This window comes from Melanostigma gelatinosum (assembly GCF_949748355.1).
Source record: "Melanostigma gelatinosum genome assembly, chromosome: 23".
Lineage (NCBI taxonomy): Eukaryota > Metazoa > Chordata > Actinopteri > Perciformes > Zoarcidae > Melanostigma > Melanostigma gelatinosum.
Genome location: NC_136656.1, coordinates 7,922,789 through 7,947,597, shown reverse-complemented (window position 1 = coordinate 7,947,597; position 24,809 = coordinate 7,922,789). Strand labels below are relative to the sequence as shown.

General features: G+C 41.5%; 1 protein-coding gene across 1 annotated transcript in view; it reads left to right on the top strand.

The window, feature by feature from the left end:
- LOC306796813 (phospholipid-transporting ATPase ABCA1) overlaps nt 1–24,809 on the top strand; it is a gene marked incomplete at both ends in the record, with an annotated part of 107,205 nt that overhangs the window by 24,305 nt on the left and 58,091 nt on the right. Inside the window, 11 exons of the mRNA XM_079295880.1 lie at nt 470–646; nt 6,218–6,440; nt 9,409–9,630; nt 12,665–12,869; nt 13,129–13,245; nt 13,977–14,148; nt 14,991–15,122; nt 15,813–15,952; nt 16,722–16,859; nt 21,670–21,884; nt 22,933–23,011. Of these exons, the coding sequence (XP_079152006.1) occupies nt 470–646; nt 6,218–6,440; nt 9,409–9,630; nt 12,665–12,869; nt 13,129–13,245; nt 13,977–14,148; nt 14,991–15,122; nt 15,813–15,952; nt 16,722–16,859; nt 21,670–21,884; nt 22,933–23,011 (1,820 nt within the window). The remainder of the gene's footprint in view (nt 1–469; nt 647–6,217; nt 6,441–9,408; nt 9,631–12,664; nt 12,870–13,128; nt 13,246–13,976; nt 14,149–14,990; nt 15,123–15,812; nt 15,953–16,721; nt 16,860–21,669; nt 21,885–22,932; nt 23,012–24,809) is intronic.

Genomic DNA, 24,809 nt, shown 5'->3' with positions numbered 1-24,809 from the left:
TAGCTGTTCCCCCCCCTGTTGAGATGGGGATTAAGTTCAGATCGTCTCTTTGCTCCAGCTAAAGAGCAAACGGCACTACTAACCTCACCTTTCGACATACCAAGACGAGCTGTTACCTCCTGCTTCCAGTTTTCAGTATTTATGCTAAGCTAAACCAATCTAATCACCTGCTTGCTTTAAATTCATATTTTTCGTACAGGTATGAAAGTGGTAAGAGAGCTGAAGTGTATTTTCCTAAAGGTCAAAGTATTCCTTTTAAGCCCAGAGATGAAGAACGTGTTTGATTTTATCGTCCTTTCTGCGCACCAAAAGATCTGATCTTTTTTTTTTTTTTTTGTCTTTCAAAGTTTATTGTCGCAAAATACGACCTCTAAACAGTCACGAAACTCTGACAGTATTTCTGACCGTTCTGGTTGTAGTTCACTTGCCCTTTGCTAAGACCGATCATCGTGCGTCTGCTTTTAATAAGGTCATGGTCTCCCGGGGCTCGAGACAACTCCTTTAACGACCTGCGCTATATATGGGGAGGCTTCGCCTACCTGCAGGATATGATGGACCATGGTATTATACGAGCACAGACGTCAAAGACCCAACCACTCGGGGTTTTTGCACAGCAAATGCCATACCCCTGCTACGTGGATGATGGGTGAGTACAAGCTTTTTTCATCTTTTAGCTTACTAAAAGAGGAAGAGGAAGAGGAAGGCGGTGATACAGCAATACAAATCTGCTCACTCTGGGGAGTTGCCACTCACTGCCAACGCGTAGTTGAGTTCTGGTGTTACCGGTCACTCGGGCCTTCCACATTTCTCTGTGGAAACTTCAAGATGCTCCCACTTATTTGTCTAACTTAACCTTTTTTCTTTAATCTTTGAGTATCTTATGCTCCTGCTGATTACCTATGAAGGGACAAAGGCAAGCAACTCCTCGTATGATGTCACAGTTAAAAGTCTGTAATAAGAACGTAACATCCTTGGGGATCATGAATTAATGATAAATCGAGGCTCAACAAGGGAAAATAAATAAATGAAGGGGGCAAGAGGCGAATGAGTGTGCGGAAAACTATTGATTTTAGAAAAACCACAGGAAATTCGTGAAGAGTTGATGGCCGCTAAATTATTTAACCAACCGCCATGACTCCCTTCCTTTCTTGTATTTCCGAGGCATTTCTTTCTCAACAAAGTGAGCGCGCTTCACCCCACGTTTCATAACTCCTTCAGGTGCAAAGATTGGTCGAGGGACTGCAACTGTGTTTGGTATGCATCCATCAACAGCACTGGCTTCCGTCATGTTAGATGATTCACCTGGGGACCGGGATGATGTGGGTATCACTCTTAATCTTCCACAGCAATGATTTCCTCCGAGTCTGGGAAATTACTGCCATCCACAAAACATTATGATCTCCATTGACAAAGGAAAAGCCCAATGATGCCATCAAGAGCGCCGGTAATTACCGGGGAGATTTAAGTCCAACAACACAATACGCCTCTTTCACGAGACACAAAATAGTCACTCTCCTGTGGGAAAACGCAGTTCCAGAGATTAGGGATCTAATTTTAAAATACGATGTGCTTTGGATAGCACAGAATTTACAATAAAGAAACCGAGAGAGAGCTTTTGAATCGACAAGAAGCACAGAATTCTGACTTCACATTGAAGGTGCATTTTGGCAGCTGATGTCTACATGTTTTAAATAATCATTCTGTACCACAAGACGACATCCCTGCTATGAAAACCAAAATCGAATGGCTTTAATTGATATGGCTTTCGTTATCTGGGTTTTCTATTGGTTCATTATTAAGTGCTTTCCTTCTGATTTACATTTTAACTGCGGTGGGTGCGCTTGGTTTGGCATGCCAGGCAATGGGATAGCTTTAGAAGTACTAATTGGATGGGATGTTGGACGAAATATTGCGCCCAGTGGAGATGTTCGTCTGAGAGATATTTGGGCCTTTTGAATGAACTACCCCCTCTATACGTTAAAGAGTAAAACACACTGCAGTCAGAACAAGACGTTTTCTTACCGTACCTGTTAATTCAAGTACAATAACAACCAAAACACCAAGTTGCTTCATATTCTAGTAACACACAGCACTTTCAGAGGTGGCATGCTGAATTGCTGATCGTCGTCATTTGCAGCTTATTGTTGTGATAATGATCTGGAATTCGACACGAAACAGCTTATTTGCTAACGCAGGTCCCACAGCCTCAGTTTCATCTTCCTAACACAAAGGATTAATAATTACATAAGATGAATTGGAGCCATAAAGCGCTGCAATATCCCAATTCCCTCCACCGTTTACTCTTTCGCCTGCCATTTGGGCATTTCTATCAATTATTAACACTTGAAAACTGCTATTTCATTCGTAAATAATTGATGGTGAAATCACACAAAGGGAAGATGTGCTACAACACAGAGAGGATGGGGAAGAACCTTGGTGGCAATTATTTTGATCTCGAATTGTGTGGTGTCGTCAGCCAGAAGGAAGGAAGGAACATTGTGCATTCAAGACAAGCATGCTCGCTGTCTGCTGAAACTGTGTTTCTGTTTCAGCATTTAGTTACGTTCAGATGTGCCAAACGGAAAATAAGAATCTTCTTCAGTTGGGAAATGTGAGATGAATAATATCCATATGTGTGTGTGTGTGTGTGTGTGTGTGTATATATATATATATATATACACAATATACCCTGTAGGGCTAATAATATGTTCTTGCAGTAGCATTATTAAATGCAAAATACTCGTTTTAACAAACATACAGTAAGTTTATAAATTTTGGAAATTGGCCGTAACTTGCAGTAAATTAATTTCTCGTTTTTGTTGTTTAGGTTTGGCAATTTTACAATTTAAATCACGGAAAATATTTCAACAGAATCTCAGGAAACTGTTGCCAACTACACCATTAGTTTCCGTGAGAAGGCCTCATCATCACTGTCTCTTTATCTTTGCTCGGTTCCTTTCACGCTCGCAAAAACAACATTTCTACTTCACTGATACTGAACTTCAACGAGCAAGGCAGTGTCATCTGCACCGACCTCTACACAGATCAAAACTACGATTTTTAGGCCTGCCTTTGAAACGCGATCCTTTTTTTGCGTTCCTCTTTTCCTCCTGACTGTAATACACCTGATGAACGAGCAGCAATCTGGGCCACTTCAACCCACGGCTGCCCCTGTTGGCATGTCGAACTTGAGATAAACCAACCTGTATCAGCTTCCCCTGTCTTCATATTCACACTGTGCACAGGCCTGAGATGATGTGTGGGAGAAAGCGTGACCCTTGCAGGGCCTTGATAGCCCTGTCGACTGGCCCTTTATCAGCGGCCTCTGCGCCGGTGCACGCTGCTGAATCACAGGCTTCTCTTGTTTGGATGCTGAGGCTGTGCTCCGGCTTGATGTGAGATCTAACACTGCTTTCAGCAACACATCACATAGGGCCACAGTGAGCGTGAAGACTGTTCAACTTGGAGGAATATTTTTTTTGTCCATCTAAATTCGCTAATTAACCTCATGTGAGCAATGCTAAGCATGTTTGGGACATCTGAAGCTCTTGCAAGTGATGTTGTGTTAGTGCCTCTGCTCCCTGATATGCTGTAGTGGAAATATTCCCTGTATATATTCCCTGTCTCCTCACCTACATGGCCGAAAAAGGGCTTAAAATGTATGAAATCTTTACAAATATTCTTTATTCTTGCTTATATAAGAATAGTGGGTAACAGGGGCATGTATAGTACAGGCTGTATATTGTTTTATTTGAACGATCTGGGTACCAGGATTCCCACATACTGTATTTTAAACATGCTAAATGGTCACAATAAACATCAAGATGTTGCTGAATGCACGTCAAACAAGAACATGAAGCACGTGAAGTTCTTGTACCTTTGATCGCGTATCATACATGACGATATGTGTTTGTTTTTTCCTTTGCAAGCAGAATGGCAATTCAGAATAATTTGGATGTAGATATTTCAAAAAAGCAGTCTGTGTTGGTTTTCCAGTTGCACTTTTTAAATTGAGCTGACATTGCGTTTGCAAAAAAAATAGAAACTAAAAAAAAAGGAAACTGTAGAAACTTATGTTGAGCCAATTTCAATTTTCTATTTCGCTAAAACATTTTTGTGAAATATTAGAAAAATAAAATGAATAAAATAATCTTTAAATTTAAATTCTTTCTAAACATGTTGCTTCATTGTTAGCTCACAGAATTTTACTTCTTATTTTTAGATGGGATTCTTCTGTTACAAAACCCCCCCGAAAAACACGACATAAGTGCTCCTTATGCCATAACTGCATGCAGAGTTCTCCTTAAGCAATCATTTGTACCAGCGACGAGATAATCCACATTGAATAATAAAGTCTGTTCCCTTCAATGAATTGCTCATTTCCATCCAGCCGAGGAACTCAACCGTATATTTGCTCATAATGAGACAGGAAGCACCAACCTCTGGGGAAGCTGTGCTCTACTATCTCTCGATTTACTGAGAAATCTGTCTCCTAGCTTTCCTAAATTTAGGTCAGGCTGCCAATGTAACTGGAGCCCCGTAACACAGACCTGCCGGGAGTTCTATTACTTAAGCACCCTTGATCGATCAGCGAATGTATAATTCAAGAGCATCTGGTGGCAAGGTTGTCAGTGTCAGACACGGTGTGCATGACTGATCTCTCCCCCCTTTGGTGCTACAAGTCACAGAAGGAGTTAACTCACACAAGCTGTCAGCTGTTACAGGGATGTTAGGGTGGAATCGGGAGCAGATAATACCGGAATTAGTATTCAACCTGATGCCTTTGCAACTTGAGACTGCTTACCTCCCGAGAAAAGGTGTTAATGTACGAGTTGGCTTTGTTTGTTGAAGTGTATCGATTTCAAGCTCATAGAGGCAATCTTATTCTTATAATCTTCTTACGGATTTTGGTTTTATAGTTGCTCTGGGTCTGAACTCCAACCACTCCTTTCTTGCTGCTTATCAAGGCGTTGTTTGAAAGTGATCAACCCCACAGGGGCAGGGAGGAGTGTCCTCGGAAATAAATCTGTCTCTCTCGCATTCAAGTTCTGCCGACAAAACTCTGCGTACGAAACGATGTTTTGCATGACTGCAACTTCAAATGGATGTGCTTGAAAACATGTTGCATCTCCATTCACTTAAATAGCTTGAAAGAGAAGCATCATTCTGCCAATTACTGCGTGTTCAGTTTGTGCTTCATCCGTGCCGAGCTGTGCTTTGCTTGCATTATATCGCCAGTGTTTATGGAACGTAAGCATAAGTTACATGTGAAATCTATACTTTGTCAAAATCCATTTGATATCCCTCCTTCAGTGTCCAATAAAGCAAAATAAGCACTTTGTTATGTTGGCAGGGGAGATGATATTGACATGGCATTTTGGTGGCATTATGAAGCCAGTGTAAGAACGCGTTGTTGTATTGTAACGGCATAAAATCATACATCACGTCCGGCATGAGGTGCAGCACTAAATGGCTTGATTGAGCTGATGCACCAGGTTTATGAAGGTTAAATCTTGATTGTTCCTCTGATAAAAATGTTTAGTGTCCGCAAAATAGTTTCCAATTTATTTTACACAACAGGGGCTAAGTACAGGCTAAGATTGCAAAAGGCAACCTTTACAAGCGAGCATGCATTTAAAAAGCTGACTATTTGTTCCATATCCTTTCGGCCCTTATCTTCATCAACAATTAATCTTTCTTTCTCTCAAATGTCATAAAATAGTCGAAAATACTCGTGGCACTCCCTTGAAGCCCAAAGTGACATCTGCTGTTAAAAAGATATTCAATTTACCATCGCGTAAGAAAATGAACAAATCCTCACTTTGCATGTGAACTTTAAAAACCAGTTACCAAAATAGTTACAGTTACATTTTTTTTGTTGGACTCATCGATCAGGTGTTTTCGTACAATCATGTGACGAAGAGAAGTGCGCACATTCAGCAAACTCCTCCACAAATGTTGACCAAAAGGAAAAGGAAAAATTGTACACAAAGTTTCATCACTCCCCACAACTTTCTTGTTCACCGTTGTAGTGGAACGTTTCCGATTTGTCATCGCTCTTCATCACGTGCATCTCATTTCATTCTCCAACAACTGTCTTAAAACAAGAAAAAACACTCAATAACTCCCCGTTATAGACACGCTTACACACTCCACATATACTCCGTTTGTCAATGTGCAGCCCTGACCTTTTTTGATTGCTTTCTTTTACAACCAGCTTCATCCAGAATATTGGAGGCATCCTCCCCATGTTCCTGGTGCTGGCCTTCATGTACACCGTGTGCATGACCATCAAAGGCATTGTGCTGGAGAAGGAACTCCGGCTCAAGGAAGTACTGCGTGTTGTTGGCATTCAAAACGGTGCCCTGTGGTGTGCAAGGTTCACAGAGAACATTGTTCTGCTCGCAGTTCCCTGTGCGCTCATGAGTGTCATGGTTAAGGTCAGTGGAAAAAGAGTCACCCGGTGGATCAAAGTATCAGAACACAAAGCAAACAACATGAATGTGATGCATGCACGTACATCCTCAATGTGGCTGCATTTTTGTGCAAAATGCAGGTCAGAGGATTTGACATGCTTTGTGTTTTGGTATTTTTGCTGTTGTTAATCATAACCAATTAATCAGCGCAAAATCAAATAATTATTCAAATACTTCAAATCAGCTTCCTTGTTCTAATTGATTGAGCTTGTAGCCAAAAACTGCAATTAAGTCAAATAGAAATCACGGCAGCAGTATTCGCTCCATTATTTCCTGTAATTGTGTCGTCTCTTCCTCTGCGCCTGATACATAAGGACGGCTTCTGTGATGCCATTTAAGTGGTGATCGTTGGCACTGTATATATTTCCATGATTGCGATGGGAATTTATTATCGTCGGCTACTGGGAGGCTGTGCACTATGTTACATTAAGTCAAATCGAATTTGCAGGGTAATAACCGTAAGTGGGAGGAACAGCGGCGCCCCAAAGACCTGACGTTAAGAAAGGGGCTCGAGTGCCCCTTTCAAGATTCATATTTGTCTTGTTTTTTTTCCTGTGCTGACTAAAAAAAACGAATTGACCCCCCTCAGAAGTGATTTGAACTCCAGAGTACTCGTCAAAGCACCGTGTTTAGATTTATCGTATCGGGACTTTCGCCAGCCTTTAATCATGCGTACTGTACGCAGGTCGGGACAGTATGAAAGAACAAATACGCGTCGAACGTCATCACGGGGACGACTTTGCAACGCAAAATGGAGTTGATGTTATTCCCAGAAAAACGGCACCAGTTGTGAGCGTTATGTTTTTCCTGTTCAGCAAATGTCTACCTACTGGAAGCATGTGTTTGTAGTTGTTTACTTGCCGATCGCTCTGTTGAATCAATGATTATGTGGGGATGTAATGGACTCGCTGATCTGTTGGAATGATCCTGCTTAAGGATCGATGAGTGAAGAGGCACATTGCACAGTCATCACAAAAGGGAGCGCCTTTGGGCCTTTGTGCGACACCCGGTGTGGCAGCGTTATTATTGCTCTCCCTCAGATACGAGCCCATCTTCCGACGGCTCTTGTCGTCGTCGTTGGTGAGATTAAAAAGAATTGTTCTTTCAGGTCGACCTAATCAATTTTCTGCAGTTTAATTGGGAAATGCAGCTGGTAAATAAAAACTGATATTTGAACAGCTGGGGTGAAATGTAATTTCCCATCAGCCTAATGTGTTTCCAAGCCATCAACAATTTGTAAACATTAATAACAATAAATTGAGTTAGTTGTGTGCCTTGGAGGAGCAACTGCAAACATGATGTGTATTCAGATCACAGGCCCGTTCGCAATGATAATTTCACGGCCATTTCCAGCACATTAATAATAATAATAGCAAATCAAATGGTAATTATCACGAGGCTGTATCTGGATACGGGTTGACAACAAGCGGTTTTGTCACCTGCACCTGAGTCCTCTGTCATTTTGCACTTGTTTTCTCTTCAAATTTACATTTACTCTGGAATTTACGTTGTGAAATGACTTTAACTGTCTTTCTCTGTGTGCTTTCTTCAACACATGTATTCAACTTACACAGTGAGAATGTTCAACAGTACCGTCACGTGCAAAGTGCTTCTTTTTTTTTTTTTATCATCACCATAATGAGAAGTCTGTCGGCATATACGCCAGGTACTAACAACAAATCCATATTCAAGTATCTTCTCTGGGAAGGGAAAAAAACCCGCAATAATCAAGGTGTACATGCATGCGAAGCACATTGCAATCGGAAGGCTTATGGATCGCAGTGTGATAAGCAGTTGTGATCAATATTTTTGTATATGTGTCGGCAATGGATCAAATGGCTGTGTTGCATGTGAAAGGCGATGCTTATAGTGATGAACCGGCATTAGATGTCATTATCCAGATCATGTGTCCAGATGCAGATTCCATGTTAATACCAGATGTAATTGGGGTCATTGTCTTGTGTGGTCTGGGCTCCTCCACCCTTCAGGTTCCTCCGGTTTCTGGCAAGCTCCCTCCCCTTATACATGACTTTAGCCTGGATATACTCGGTGGCCATGATCGTTAAGGGCATCGTGGCGGAGAAAGAGGCGAGGCTTAAGGAGACCGTGAGGATCATGGGCCTCAGAGGTGCCATCTATTGGCTGAGCTGGGCGGTGTCCAGTGTGCTGCCGCTGGCCTTCAGCGCTCTCCTCCTTTCCCTGACACTGAAGGTGATTTCAAAAGTGATTGAACAATGATTCAAGGGGGACCCAACACTTCTTTTGGAGAGTTATGTCTATCAAGTTGAATGGCGTGATGAGACTTTTGTTTAACATACAGAGGAGAAAGCTGAACACTAAAATGAGATAATTGTACTTGGAGCTGGCACAGTTGTATTTGAGAAGTTCATTTAGTATGTGCAAATGTAGTTTTTATAATGGCCATTCATACAGCTCCATGTAACAGTGTCCTCTGTGAGGATTGTAATTGCATCCGTTAACAATAGCGCCATTATCCCAACGGTTCAAGTGCCGTTTTTGAATTGGGCTCCGAGAAGACATCAGCGTTATGGTGTAACGTGGGAGAATGGACGGACGCACGAGTAGCTCACTAAAACCGGAGAAGGGTCCTCCTTCAAAAGTGGCAGAGTAAAAGAGTGACAGGTTTATTCGACAATGTAAAAACATGTCAACTGGAACAATGTTCAGGTGAATCGGAGATATTGATGCACCAGATATGTTATACATACTGGATTCAGAGCAATAATACCTCTTTTACTCTGCCCACTGTGTTGTAAAAATGAACTCAAATAATCACATTTACTGAATCTCTTTGTTTCCTTTGTAAAAAAAAAAATCTGCAAGACAACCTCCTCGACCACAACTTCAACTTTTAAGGGTCCTTTTGCCGTCAGATTCACAATTAAATTGTTTCTCTCGTCTTCTCACGCAGTATGGCAAAGTGCTGCAATACAGTGACCCCTCGGTGATCTTTGTCTTCCTGCTGGTGTTCTGCGTGGCCACCATCACTCAGTGCTTCTTCATTAGCGTCTTCTTCTCTAAGGCCAATTTAGCAGCGGCGTGCGGTGGCCTCATCTACTTTGTCCTCTACCTGCCGCACGTCCTTTGCTACGCCTGGAGGGACGTCATGGGTTTGCAGGCCAAGGTTGCAGTGGTGAGTCCGCCTTTAGCTCTGACATAGTTTTTAATATCTTCCCCAGCTGTTATCATCTGTGACTGTCTTTTGAGTTATGTTCTTAGGTTGTGTTTTTACCACCATAATCATCCTTTTTGCAGTCCCGGTCATTAATCCCGTGTCTTTTACCTTTAAATCCAAACAGGCACAAGAGTGATTTGATTGGTGCCGGTTGTTCTAAAAGGAAGTGAATTCACTCCCACTGTCGATAATGTCTGTGAGAGATTTGTCTTTGTCTTTTAAGTTTAAAACACAGAAGCATTAAGAAATAGTTTTCGAGATCCATACTGTTATTATGCATTTGGTTCCCGAACAGAAGAGCTGTTTCAAAAACTAGACGGGAACATGAAACGTTTCCATAAAAGACGAGACTAGAAGGACACAGCGAGAAAGTTGGTGATTTTCTCCGATCTTATGAGATCAAGATAAATAGTCCACCAATGCTCAACTTTCAGCGTAGCCTTTCTGCCTGACCTTTATGGCGCTGCCCATATCATTTGTCCGCCAGCTGTCCTTTCTGCAGACAAAGGCACACAAAATCTTGAATCTTCATTGCCCTGCGAGCGGTTCTCCCCAGAATTTCAATCGGCTCGTGTTTTTCTTATTTGTCAATTTCAGGCGATGCGGTATCGGGTGCAGGTGGGCAAGGCAAACAGTCTTGTGTTTCTTGTTTATTGAATTGAAGTTGTGGCGTGTCAATAATATCTTACATTGGCACCAGACAGCAGTCACTTCTGCTTTCGTCTTCTCACACTTTGTAGACCTCGCTTTTTACAGCCAGCAGTGGCAACACATAGCACGCTGAAATTGCTTGTCTTTGAGTGAGTCCTTTTTAAAATTGTGTCATTCTTTTCCTTTAAAAACACGTTTCAGTCCATTTTCTTCAACTGACTGCATGCAGGTTGGGCAGGCATGTTTGCATATAAAGCACTGCAAACCTTATTTAATCTCCACACAAAGTGATATTGCTCGGCCCTCCCCCTGCACTGAGATTTTTCTCCCCTGCTCCAACTAGATGGATAGCCCTCTAGCCCTCTAATTAGCATGAGCAATGTTCCTCTGACCAAACCACGATCCAGTTCTTCCTTACACCGTGTGAGATGTGTGTGCGTGTGCACAGAGGTTATCTCTCCACTAACTCGGATGAAGCTACGTCGTACCAAGGCATACAAATTCACTCCCACATTGTCCTTGACAATGAAGTCTTTAATTGGAACAGAATTTGACACGATCACCTGAATTAATATTAACTGGTTTTCATTGCAGCTGTGCGAGTATCACAGTTTATCAGAGGGCCACTATAACACAGGGTCACAATCCAACCACCTATCGACTGTGCTTTGACTATTTTCTCCCTCTTTTATATCCAGTTTTTAACGAGGTAGAAACGAGAGAGAGCCCAGAGTTCTCTTCATGTTTTTGAAATCCCGAAATATTTTCAATTAATCTTTCAGACCTGGCGAAATCCGGGGAAAAAATGGTAATTTTCTGGAAACATCATTTCTCCAAACAATTACACGCTTATCAAAACTGAAGCCAATTTTTCCGTCCGTATACTAATTGATTAATGGCATGATTATTGCAGCTCTTGCCGCCTCTTTTGTTCTTACATATCGAATTCAAACACTTTTCAAACAGACTATTTCCGCTGACTCATGCGGTTTTTAAAGGAAGCTTCTTCATACTGATTTGTTGAAATCCTTTTCGTCATTCATGCTCCAGTTTAAAGAAAAATGTCCTGGAAAATGACTTCCTAAAAGCAGCGAGAACGCTGATCACACTTCCTCTTAACAATGCTCTTGGTCTGCAGCCAGTTGAATGGTGGTTGAATTTGCAGTGTTGACATGTGTTCAATAGATAGGGGCCTTATGTGTCTGCCTCCCAACTCGAGCCCTTTTCTCAAATGCCAAATAAGTGGCTCCTGTGGTTTTGTCAGCCGTTCATACTAAGGTCAAGGATGGGTGCCCGCTAGCCCTGCTGTCACCCCTCATCTACTGACTCGCTGTTGATCGCTTGTCAGGAGATGGGCAGTGGAGGACAACACAGGAAGTCGCAAGCAATGTTAGAAGCCAGGCCAGAGGTTTGGTGTCACTGCAGGGCTTTCCGGATTCTCTGCCTGGTAATGTAACGACGAGTAGACCGCATCCCTGATTGGTCGCCTCTATAGCTTCAGCAAATGCTCCTTCTACCGGAGTGAAAATGCGGCGAGCAAATGAGGCGTGAGAAAACAGCTGGCAGGCAACATGGCAATGCAGAGCGATCGGCCATGGTAGATGATGTCTCACGGGCAAAGCATCATTTGCAATTTTCTTCTGTATGAAAGCGCCAACAAATCTTTCTTTCCAGCACACACATTTTAGTCTCCATCTTTGTTCACGTCTGAAATGAAGTCTTGAGAGATTTTCACAAAGGCAGCTTGGCAATTAAACCAGCTGACGCCTGTGTTGGATATTCCTCCTCCGTCTGCAGCAGCAGTTTATTGATCAGTTGAGTGTGACCTTGGGTGGTAATACAAAGTCCTCACCTGAATTATTTCATGAAATATTCTCCGAGACCATATTTCATAGATTTTAAAAGACACTTTGGGTGTACAGGGATCTTCCTTCCTGCTGATAATTTGATGAGCAGATGGTAACCGTTCGCATGTCAATTAAATATGTAGCTAGCCAGCAGCTACAAAGCTTTGCTTTGCATAAAGACTGGAAACAGCAGGCAACAGTTAGCACTCTTTATACTTTTTTTTTTTTTGTTTAAACCGTACAAAAGCTGAAGTGTAAAAATGGCATTTCACTGTGTTACATCGGGGGTTTTGTGATCAACCATTTACCAGGAATGCAGAGACTCCAGGAAGTGTGAGTTAGGCTAGCTGTGGCTAACTAGCCTCTGGCTCCAACTTCATATTTATCGTACAGACAAGGAAGTGGTGTGAATCTTATCGTCAAACTTGAAGCGGGAAAGCAAACTCTTCCTTTCAACTATGTATGTTTTAACCTGGAACACCTTTCCTTCCCAGAGTTTGTTGTCGTGTGTGGCCTTTGGCTATGGCTGTGAGAACTTTGCCAAGTACGAGGAGCAAGGCATCGGTATTCAGTGGCACAACATCAACAAGAGTCCAGAAGAGGGAGATCGCTACACCTTCATCGTGTCCATCGTCATGATGCTCTTTGATGCTGCCGTTTACTGGGTGCTCACCTGGTACATTGAGAATGTCTTTCCAGGTATTTTATTTTGAAGCAGATGAACTAGTATCGTGCTGTTTGTACACTATCTACTTTACTCTTCTTGCATGAGATCCTCTCCCCTAGTCCAACTTAACTCAATGCAGCCCTCTTAACAGGCTAGGTGTAATGCTTGTCTCATCAACTCCAATTAAAAGAAGATAGGATTTGTGCTCGGCTCTCAAGAGGAGACATACACTGTGAAGTGCCATGTTCCCTCAAGCTAAGCTGTTGTAATGCTCTCTACACTTGATGCCAGGCCAATATGGAATCCCGAAGCCGTGGTACTTCCCATTCACAGCATCCTACTGGTGTGGGACAGCCTCGGCGATTGCCATTGACCCCGGCGTGCTGAAGAACTCCACTGAACATAACGGTGAATTGCCATATCAGTTTCAATTCTCTCCTTTGGAGTAACTGCAGTGTAACCGACGGAGTTATTAGAGGGAACGTAGTCCTAATAAGAAGTGGAGGTTATTCGGGATGGGTCGCAAACAAATATTAACACCTTGTTTTTTCCACTGTGGGTGCTAATGGAGTTTGGCGCTTTGTGAAGGTGAAGAACGTAGATGGAACTTGTTAAAAAAAAAAAACTGCTTCCAATTAAGCTATTTTTGTCTTTTAGTCCTGAGCAGCGTTTCTTTCTACATTTCTAAAGGCCCAATCAGTGTTTTTGAAGAGAGAAATTAAAAGAATAATCACTTTTTTTATTCCAGTGGGTACAAATGTTACTGATGTAAAAAAAAAAAAACTTTTTGCAGCATCAATAAATATAACTAATTAAGTTGTTATCTTGTTAGTCCTTGGATTTCTGGTAGAAGAGCTTCCTTTTTTTTTACATTTGGATCATTTATATCTTCAATAGATTTCATTTTTACCTGTTAAGCTTGTTTCTCTTTTTATATGTCAATCATACAATCGTGTTTTATTTATAAAGCACCTTTCAAACAAATCAAATGCAATTCAAAGCGCTTTACGAATGATTTGACAATGTGAAAACAAGATGAAAATGGAGAGAAGAGGAAGAAACTAATGCACACCAAATGATGTGAGGGGGGGGGGAAAGAAGTGTGTGTGTTTATGAATATATGCATTGTGTTTCTTAAGATTATCTGGAGAAACCATCACCCAATATGACAGCAGGGGTCTCAGTCCGCAATCTCGTTAAAATCTACAAGACGGGAAAGAAGCTCGCCGTGGACGGACTGAGTATGGACTTTTACGAGAATCAGATCACATCTTTTCTCGGCCACAATGGGGCCGGGAAAACGACCACAATGTGAGTTTCGTGATCTTTTTCCTCCCATGCGTCGCCGCTTGGCTCAATGATCATGTGTTTTCACAGGGTGCAACTAATCCAACAATGCCGACTGTACTGGAACTACATTAATGCGGTGGCCCCTGCTTCTGAGAGGACATTTATCACACCGAGTCAGCCGTTGTTGTGATAGCGGAATTTATCTAATTGCTGTTTGCATTTTTTTTTGGGGGAGTGGGGGGAAAGTTTGGAAGGCCTTTAGAGTGACAGCAAATAACTGAAACCCAGTGGCCCAGAAAGAATGAGAGAGAGAGAGAGAGCGAGAGAGTGAGCAAGTGATGCAAGACTAAGGGCGGGAGGGAAGACAACCGCTCTGAGCCACTGTAACGAAACATAACCGAGCACAATAACAGAGAGGACAGAGGAAGGACTCTGTCACACACCGGCGCGCTGTGCGGATGCATTTCCACAGCACAGTATCTGTGAGATGCAGAGTTACAATTGAGTTCAGGCGCGAAAAACAAGCAAACATCTTGTCGTTTTTTAAATTTATTTTTTATTTTTTTATTTTTAAATATGCAGAAATCTTGTCACATCCCACATATAGCTTCCCACTATCTTTCACCAAAACACTCAATATTAAATGTATTTGAAGTGTTGTTCGGAAATGTTCTGCCCAGGTTAGTAACTCATTAATACATAATTATTGAGATGACAATGACAAGTTGATGGAGATGATATGAATAATCATTCTGTCACAGCAGCACTGGTTCCATTTTTCACAGTTTGTTTGATGAGCATTAAATCTATCTTTATAATCAGGATTTTTGTGTCTAGTTTATGTCTCTTTTTTTTCTCTGGAGGTCAATTCTGACAGGACTGTTCCCACCTACATCAGGCACAGCTCTCATCAACGGATATGACATCCTTACTGACATGGACAGCATCCGAAAGTACTTGGGAATGTGCCCGCAGCACAATGTCTTATTCGATGAGTGAGTGAATTTCAAACCATCCCTGTTCTCCACTGATTATTAGTATAATCATGTTTTGCTTCTGGCGTATTTAAAAAAAAAAAGAAAAAAAAAAAAAAAAAGGACATGGGGGAAGAAAAAGATCATTATAGTGCAATTTGATAATACGCATAATGAGGGCTCAGTCTCGGCTTATGTTTCACATCAACACATCATTATCTCTTTCCCTTTTTCTCCCCAAATTTCTCTGAGTGGCATTATTCCCCACCGTTATTCAGTGTTTTTAATTTCACCTTTAGAGTCCCCTCTATTTCTCTCTCCCACAAACTGGTTGCCTGCATCGCGACACAAGTCTTACATCATAATTATGGCTGAGCACCTGCAAATTACTTTCATTAATATTAATCCCAGACAGTCAAAGCATCCACACTAAGTACGGGTTAAAATATTCATGGGAACATAGAGATAGACATATTATGATCCCACCTTTGAGGCAGTTATGATGAAACTCACGACTTTTCTTGACGTCACGTCACAAAAGCGCATTTAGAATTGGAGCCAGATCGTCTTGCAAAAATGCATGAATGTGACATTTTAGATATTTCAAATACTTTCATATGAAGTGGTGGCAGGTGATGGCCTCTTTTGTCCCTCGTGCCGCTTCACATGTCAATCAAATAGCTGTTGAGATGTTATTTTCACCTTTTGTAGCCTGACAGTGGAGGAGCATATCTACTTCTACGGCAGGTTGAAAGGACTCAGCCGCGACGAGGTGAAAATTGAGATGGACCAGATGATTGCGGATGTCGGTTTGCCACACAAGCGGAAGGATCTTGCTAAGAACCTGTCAGGTGTGTCTGAATGTGTGTGTGTATGACATGTTTTGGATGTGTGTATTTGAGTTGATGTTTGATTGAAATTATGCAGAGACGTAAATTTCGTTTTTTGACGTGTTCATCGGTTTCTGTGCTCGGTGCATTCATTTCCCCCTGTGCAGGAATATCGTCGGTAGATTATTCTTTCTATTCAGGGTAAAGCTGCCCAGTTAAACGTGCACGTGCGTGCAGCTGTCTCGACGTACACATGCACTGTGTGTCACAGGTTGTAATTCATTGTCTAGGGGGCATGAGCAAGTCCTGCTTGATAAATTGTCCCCAGTCACGGATTGCTTGTGTGCAAAATCACTGAAATATGACTTTCAAGGTTGATCTATGCTGACATTTCCACTACATTAGTGCTACAGTGGATGCATTTAGGAGAGCTTCCAGTCTCCAGAATGGAGACTGGAATAAACCAAGGAAGCTGTGTCTGCCTCTGTGCTATCAATCATTTTTACTCCATCATGCAAAAGACAGTGAAAACCTGGAGAGGTACATCTCGACACATTTATTAAATAAACTGTTCTCAATATTGAGTCCGTTCTACATCTAAAACCTAATGTTGACGGATGGTTGTGTAGGATTTGTCACTGATAACTAGCAGAATACCCGGGACAAAGATGAGTGTCCATTTCATGTCAGTTGCAGTTTTTAGCTTTTCTTTTTGTCATAAAAGCACCTGACCAAGGACAGAATATCTTACCAGGGTACCGTATCTGATGGCGATTGTTCTGTGTTCTAGGTGGGATGCAGAGGAAGCTGTCCGTGGCTATCGCGTTTGTCGGCGGCTCCAAAGTCGTCATCTTGGATGAACCCACAGCTGGAGTGGACCCCTATGCCCGCAGGGGTATCTGGGAACTGCTGTTAAAATACAAACAAGGTATGGAACCGGTGGTAAGAACCAAGGCTCCGAAATCCTCCATGTTTGTAGAATTGGCTTGAATTCACAGAGTGCATGTTTGGTCTGTTTCAAGCCGAGAAAACTTTCCAAAAACTAAGCTGAGTTCAAGGTAGACTTTCAACTGTAACGGCTCATATATATCCAATATGAAAGCTGTTAAGGTAATGAACCATCTAGAGTTGCCAGCACAATTCTGTTTTTTTTTTTGCCTTGCCCTCTGACACTCTGTGGGTGGCGAGAAATTATAATTTGTACTGGAACAGATTGAAATGGAAGTAAAGACAAGTGAATCCAAGAAGCTTTAATTGACATTGCTGTTTAACAGAGTCTCTAATTGTCTGCTTGTCACTCCTCTGGCCTTATATACTTTGTGGTTGCTCGTGGCTTCATGCAGGAAATGGACATTATAGTAAGACACAACTCTCAACAGATGTCCAAATGTTTAATGTGCATTGAGTGACATTCCGCCCTCGCTGTGGCATTAGCTTTTCTCTCGCTCTCTCTCTCTCTCTTATCAAGTCCTTTTACTCCAATTGGGAGGCGAAGATAACTCCGTTATAATGAGAACACCCACACCCTGGCTGCTTGAATGACTCATGTTTTGTGCCTCTCCAGTCTTATTTGCACGACAGTGTGACTAAGGTTTGTCATTAAGGGAAAAAGGCTGCAGGCGGTCTATTTGTATGAAAAGGCCGAAGTTATAACTTAATATTGCGGTTCTTCATAGCTAATTAAGCGTGCCGGTTTTTCACACTGAATGGTTGACTGGATTGCCCTAAGTGGGTATTGTTTTGATTAAATTCAGTCGGGGCTTATTTCCTCAAAGTACAGAGGAACATGGACATAAGGAACATGCGCTAATAGGTTGAATTTGATCCTCAATGTACATTTAAGATGTTTAACATTAGAGAATTATGCTAAATCTATCTTGTTGTAAATAGGGAATGTTTATCATATATGCATAATGTGGTCGCATGTTGGTATTTAATTATTCCTTCGATCTTTGTATTTAAGTTGGCTTTAATTTCTTTTGTGCAATGAGAAAATTTGCGTAGAAAGTTGAGATTTAAAGTAATTAATTATTATCCACTACTGAGAGTCGATTACTTTTAAATTACCCCATTCGTTATGTTATAGAATTGGCCTTGAGGATGCTATTCATATGATGGATTTTTTACATTCGGCCGTGTGTGTTTTAGCTCTGACAGCATCATTTTATCACCTCTTATAACGATTGTAATTGATAACTTTACCAATTTACAAGCCTGTTCTGGTGCCGCTTTTATTTTTTTAACCTTACATAGCTCTTTACTTGGTCGTAAATATGACATTTTATTTTACAGTGATGCACATTATACACAGTATAAAATATTTGAGATTACATAGCTAATGAAAGTTGTTATCTACGGATGTCTCCCACTTACAGACTGGATTTCTCATTTTAACAGCTTGTATATCGGCAGCCATGTAATCACTGGAAGTAAAAACATTAGCGTCCCTGAAGTTAAATTATTGGGATTTTAAATAGCGCTTCTGCAGTTGAATAACAAAACATTTAGTGCATTTAGGCTGAGATTAGACCTGACACATGTAGGAAGGTGATTCAGTTTGTGAGAAGCAAGGGGTGCAAAGAAAATGTGGGAAACAGTTAATATTTTTAGAGCACTTAAACGTAATATAGTTTGTAGCAATGCTATTCATTGTAGACTCCGATTGCAATCGCAGGCACTTTTACAGTTTCCCTGGGATTTGTGAAAAGTTGAAATACCATACATAATGCATTTTTTCCCCAGGAATACAAATGAATGTAGGGTTGAAGCCAATGTTCCAGTACAAATGGCATAAAAATGCATCCAGGCTATTTTTTTCTTCTCTGTGATCTTACTCAAGTCATTTTCATGACAGAGAAAAAAAAGCATTTCTGAAAATATTTGGTACGCTAATGGCAAACATTTTCAATAAAATATGTTGTGGAGGGTGGAGGGGAAGACAAACATATAACATTTAACACAACACTCACACAGAAAACCTGTGTAACGTTCAGCCAATAGTTAGAGGTTCCTTGCAATAACCGCAATGTTAAACTCTAAACAGTGAACAAAACATATTTACCATGCAGCTGCATTTCTAGGAGGCCGTTTTCTTTCTTATATTTGGTCATATTTAATCAAAACAGCAGGCTCACTGGATCTATTACTTCTGTAGGCAGGCTGTATATGGCGTCAAGATCATTTTGAGTTGTATTGACCGACATTGATTGCAGGATTCGGACCTGCTGGCTATTGCCTTCCCCACACCTCCGTGTGGCTCCGGTTTCCTCCCACAGTCTCTGTTTCAAGAAGGTTAAATTAATAGGCAACTTTAAATTGCCCGTGGGTGCAAATGTGAGCCTGAGTGGTTGTCTGTTGGCAACCCGGGACAGGATGTACCCCACCCCTCACCCAAAGTCAGCTGGGATCGGCTCCAGCCCCTGCTTGCAGGTATAGCTAATGGATGGATGGATGATTGCCACAAACTGCAGTTACTAATACTGTTCTGTCCAGTAATTCATCTTACTGCTGATGCACATAATATCTGGCACATTCCATATACCAGGCATACTCACCCACTGTGAAATCCATTTCTATCAACTTGATTTAGAGGTAAGGAAGCTAAATAACAGAAACAAGATTCCCAGCCTCACTTTGCTTTACGTAGTGCGAGTACCACCAATTTACCTGAACAAGGAACTTCATTTGATATATCACTTTGTGCTGTAATGCACCACAACACACACTATAAATCAGCATACCTTTGTGGGCCATCTGCAGTCTAAACTCATTTATTTTACTTCCAACTCGCGGATGATGCAGTGTAATTTGTTTTTTTTTCTCCCCCTTTGTTGTAAAGCACAACAAATCCCCAGGAAAATCTGAGAGTTTGCGCATCCTGTATGAAATGAGCTGGCACAGTCAAACTAAACATCAAGCAATATCCTCAACCCACCCCCTTCATAAGCATAGCTTCCCCCCACATATGTTAAATTGACTGGGTTGTGGGCATTCATTCAACTTTTGTTGGAGTTTGTATTTAGAGGGATGCAGACTTGCTTGGCATAGCATAAGGCAGCAATACTTAACTGAGAAGGGATGGATTTAGCAGCTCAGCTGGTGCACAAGTGTGGGAGGTGGGATATGGGAGGAGGGGAGACAGAGTGGAAAGATGGCTGTATTGGACTGCAGTTAATGACCTCTGAGTGTGTCCTTGTCACTGGGATAATGTGACCTGCGAGGATACCGATTTAACCAGCTGTGATTTAACTCGTGCAAAAAAGCTCAGCAGAGCACCTGACCTTTTGCAAAAAAACACCAAATTCAATGAATACAAAGTGAAAACGCCATCCAATCAGCTACGTAGGCCTACTGAGAATACGTCTCATTTCCCTGTTTTGAAGTCGATATGCTTGATATGACACACCTGTAATCTCTGAAGAGAATCTTAAAAAGAGTCTGCAGCCTTGCTAAGGACACAGTGAGGCTATATTTGGGCACAGCAGTGCTTTGAGCTAAATGCTAACGTGCTCGCAGTGGAAATGCTAACATGCTGTCGTTAAAGCCTCATATTGGCTTTTAATCATCTTTTGAAAAGATCTTTGTTACAAAACGAGTGCTGTAGAGTCCCCCTTTCACTTACGCTGAGCACATTAAGTAGCAATCTTTGAATGGCCAGTATGAACGGGAGGTTGTTGACCTAATGAATGCTAAGTGTTACTTAATTGGTACAATAATCATTACAATTACACACGTGGTCTTGTTTCGGGAAAAGTCAGGAGATCAGTAAAGTCAACCTCTGGGTAGGCCTACCCTGGTTATCTGTACCAAAGTTCATAGCAATCCATTCAATAGTTGGGATACTCACAAAGTGGTGGACCCATCAGCCGTCATTGCTATCTACAGAGCCATGCCCGAATAAAATCATCTGTAATTAGCATTTGTTGACTCTTTTGGCCTTGTTATCTGTAAAAACAAATGTAATTCTCTTGATTTAACATTATTTTCACAGTTACTGACTTCTAAGCACGTCCCTGTCTTTGTCACTTAGTGATAAAGGCAGCGGGTTGAATGTTTTCTGCTTTAAAATTGACTGGATCAAAAGTTACCCAGTACTCTGTGATACTGCTTTCATGCCGACCGCAGAGACACGACCATGCTGTGACTTCATTACAGATCTGGTCCTGTTTTTCTGATTCCTGGGGTATGTGATAATTAATATGTGGTATGTGGTACAGCGTTATGTTAACGGATTAGAACGCCTGTGGATAACCTTGCAATGAATGCTGTAGTTGCCATTGCAATTGTGCTCAGTTTGATACCTCTCGAATTCAAAGGACTTGCAGTGCAAAAGAGAGAGCTGAAATGAAATGTGGCCTGGAAAGTAGTCTTCGGGTGGCCTTTATCATACTTCTAATTTAGTCCCAGATTCATGCGCACATGCTCCTCTGAGTTTCCTTTGTTGGGTAATGAGGAGATAAGTGACTACCATGCAGAGACAGATTGTGACGTTGGCTTGATTTTGAACACTTTTGATCTGTAGCAACTTTTTGTGTCAGGCTTCCTTTTCGTCATGACAGTTGTCGAAACAAACAATTTTCGAAAGGGAAAAATGCTTCAGAAGTGCTATTTAGTGCCTCAACTTTTTTTTTTATATTTGCAATCCAGTGTTTTTGTACGTTACTTCATGCCTATGACTCACACCACAAACGTAGACACTACTCCAGACACCAAGCACTCTAATGAGAGTCTCTCTTCAGGTCGCACCATCATTTTGTCTACACACCACATGGATGAGGCAGACATCTTAGGGGACCGCATTGCCATCATCTCCAACGGCAAGATGCGCTGCTGCGGCTCCTCGCTCTTCCTAAAGAAACGTTTCGGCAGCGGCTACTACCTCACTCTGGTCCGAGATGGGACTGAGAAGATGACAGTTCAGCGTGATGGTATCATACGCCATCAAGCCAAAGAGGTACGAACAGAAAGCATAAGTAGTTACTGGTTACTAATATTCTTCAAAGTAAAAAAAAACAACATTCTTTTTGTCAAGGATATTTCCCCAGTGCACATGGCTGTGTGTGATCTCATTATTTCCAGATAACACATTTGGAGATGAGGGCCATGTTTTATCCCCACTGAAATAACTTTACATAAAACTGCTGTAATTGGAAGTGGATAATTTTTTTTGGCTTCACGTATCAAGAAAAGAACTTCAGCTGCAAGCCCCATTGACACAACAGCAACCTATCTCTCGTCTGCTATTAAACATGGCTCCCTCTCACGACTTCCCTGGGTGCTCTCCTTCTCCCTTTGCTGCCCTCCCCCTATAATGATCTGTGTTTAGTCTCTCCCAGCATGAGAATTGGCAAACGCCTACGTGCTGGATGATACTAATTGTCACCGGGGAGAGGGGTGATTCTCGCTTTTTCTCGCCAATGGTGCCTCGCACACTTAGTTCTAATCAATAGGCGCAAATGAACACGATGCACTGATGCCAGCAGGGCTGGAGCAATTACCATTAGTCTGCAGTCTCTTTGAGGTGAGCAGAGTCATTTGTTTGAAATAAAGAAATAAACACGCAAACACCTTTTGTGGGCAAGGTAGAACAGCAACCCCCCTTTTCTAGGTGACGACTTTGTAATTCAGTGGAAGATTTTGCAATTACACAGCCAATATAACTCTGAAACAGTTTGACAAAGTTTGATTGTCCTGCCCTCATTTAGTGTGATTAAACTCCGTTTAATGAATGTCATAAAGTCCTCTCAGTGAGGTTTATTCAACCTTTGTTGGAATTAAAATCTCATTTTCCTTTGGGCGTATTGTCTTAGACTGAAAAGATTGTTGCGTTACCGGTTGACCACAATGTCTCATGCATACAGTTGTCTAGACGGCAATTCAATAGAAACTCGTGAATGGCGTCCATTATTACATTAATGTATGAAGGGAGTTGTCAGGGAGGCACTGTTCATCATTCTAAGTAATGCATGATAAGACTATTTTAATCCAATTCTGATTAACAGGAGGAAGACTGTCCTTCGAGGAACAGCAGCCTGGATGATGGCTTTGGCAGCCAGAGCTGGGACAAATCTGATCCCTCAGGTAGAAACTTTCATCTCTGTTATCCGGCAGTCGTATTTTAGGATTAGCACCGAACCGTACCTGTAATTCTATGCTTTATCAAAATGTTTGTGCGATAATTTGACAACAAATTCTGTCATTATCTATTCGGTCTCCACGTCAAAAACCTCCAGTAAAATGTGTAAGTTACCATAACACACACCGATTAAGGTTCAGCTACATGGCAGCCTTCTTTAAAACAACAAGACACGAGTCTGGGAAGAGTTCCAAAACAGGTAAACGGGAAAACCTCTGGTCCATGTGTGGTCTGAAGATTCATTTGCTCATAGATTTCTTTTTCACCTTTTCAATATCAAACCAACAGGAGCAGTAAAGTAGCTGCTGCCTTTAGATGTTGCTGAAATGTTCTGACTACTGGTAGAGTGCACTTTAATAATGTCCCGGTAAGGCAGCTACACAATTAGCTCTAGTGATGGAGAAGGAGTTTAGAAAGCTTTGTGAGTGCAGAAAAACAGGAGACAATATGGAAAATGATGGGCATTGACCATGATATTCTGAAAGTATGATAATTCCCTGCAATAGCATGATGTTCTTGATCAAAAGCATTGTGTAGCTAAAGAGCCAGATATTAACATACAGGTAGTTGGTGGAGAGCGAAGACGGAGCTAACAGGAGAGTGAATAATGTATTTCCATTCATCAGGTGGAAACGGAGACGACTCAAAATGAATGCTGGTGTTTCTGCTGGATGTAAAAATAAGCAGCTATTTCTTTTTTAACAAGTTAGCCAATTCAGCAAAAAAAGAGATGATTATGTCAGTCGTGTTTATAACTGGTTTACACTGCCCCAAGTGGCCTGGGAGAAATCGTGTTGCGGGTTTAAAGTCTAGGATTTTAAAATATAGTTTGATTTATTTCTCCTTTAGGTGCCTTTTACATTTTTTAAATAAAACACATTTACTTTTTTCCTGTGCTCTACAGTAATGTTGGAGGGTAAATGGAATTATTCTAAGTTACCCACCAGTTATTCATTGACCTTACAGATAAATGTGTTCGGTAAATGATCAGGTCAGATTTTCCCGAATCTCACTTAATTTTCTGCTGAATTGACTCATGGAAGAAGAATACAATGTAGATACACAGCGGAAGCAGAACAGGTATAGGCCAGCTTAAAACATGTGATGCTGGTGATTTGATTTGTTTTGATCCTTTTTCTAGCCTTGATCAAGTAAACAAAAGTACGACTGCGAAAACATGGTCGGAAGGAAAAATCGGAGGCAGGTTCCAGTTTATTATGGATGGAAAATCAATGCTCATACCTTCAAAATGATTGTACACATGGTGGTTGAAAATAAGACAGCAAATTCCATTATAACAATCATATTTCCACGAGTGACAGCACATTTGTCTTTATTTATAAACAGACAGCAACACGCACTCATTTTCACAAATAACTCGTGCGACGTGTGAGGCAGATCCATTTACTTCTTCATAAAGCACCAAGCCGTTGGTTGCTAAGCTGCAGTAATTATGTATGAGAGGTTCTGGATCGATAATGGATGCGATGCGTTCTGCAACACCGTCCCGATTGATTCTCACTAAGACCCCCGCTTCAGAATGGATGAGACGGGAGAATTATGTCCACTAATCTTTTTCAGTATGTTTAAAGGTCACAGCATTAGGTATGCTATGGTCTCCATACATTACATACATTTTTTTTGTTGTTGTTGGGTTTAGAAACTGCAGCCAGCAGTGGTGGTTGCTCTTGAATCCTCTGTCCGGTATATGAATCTAATGAAGGAGATAAAAGGGGGGGGATC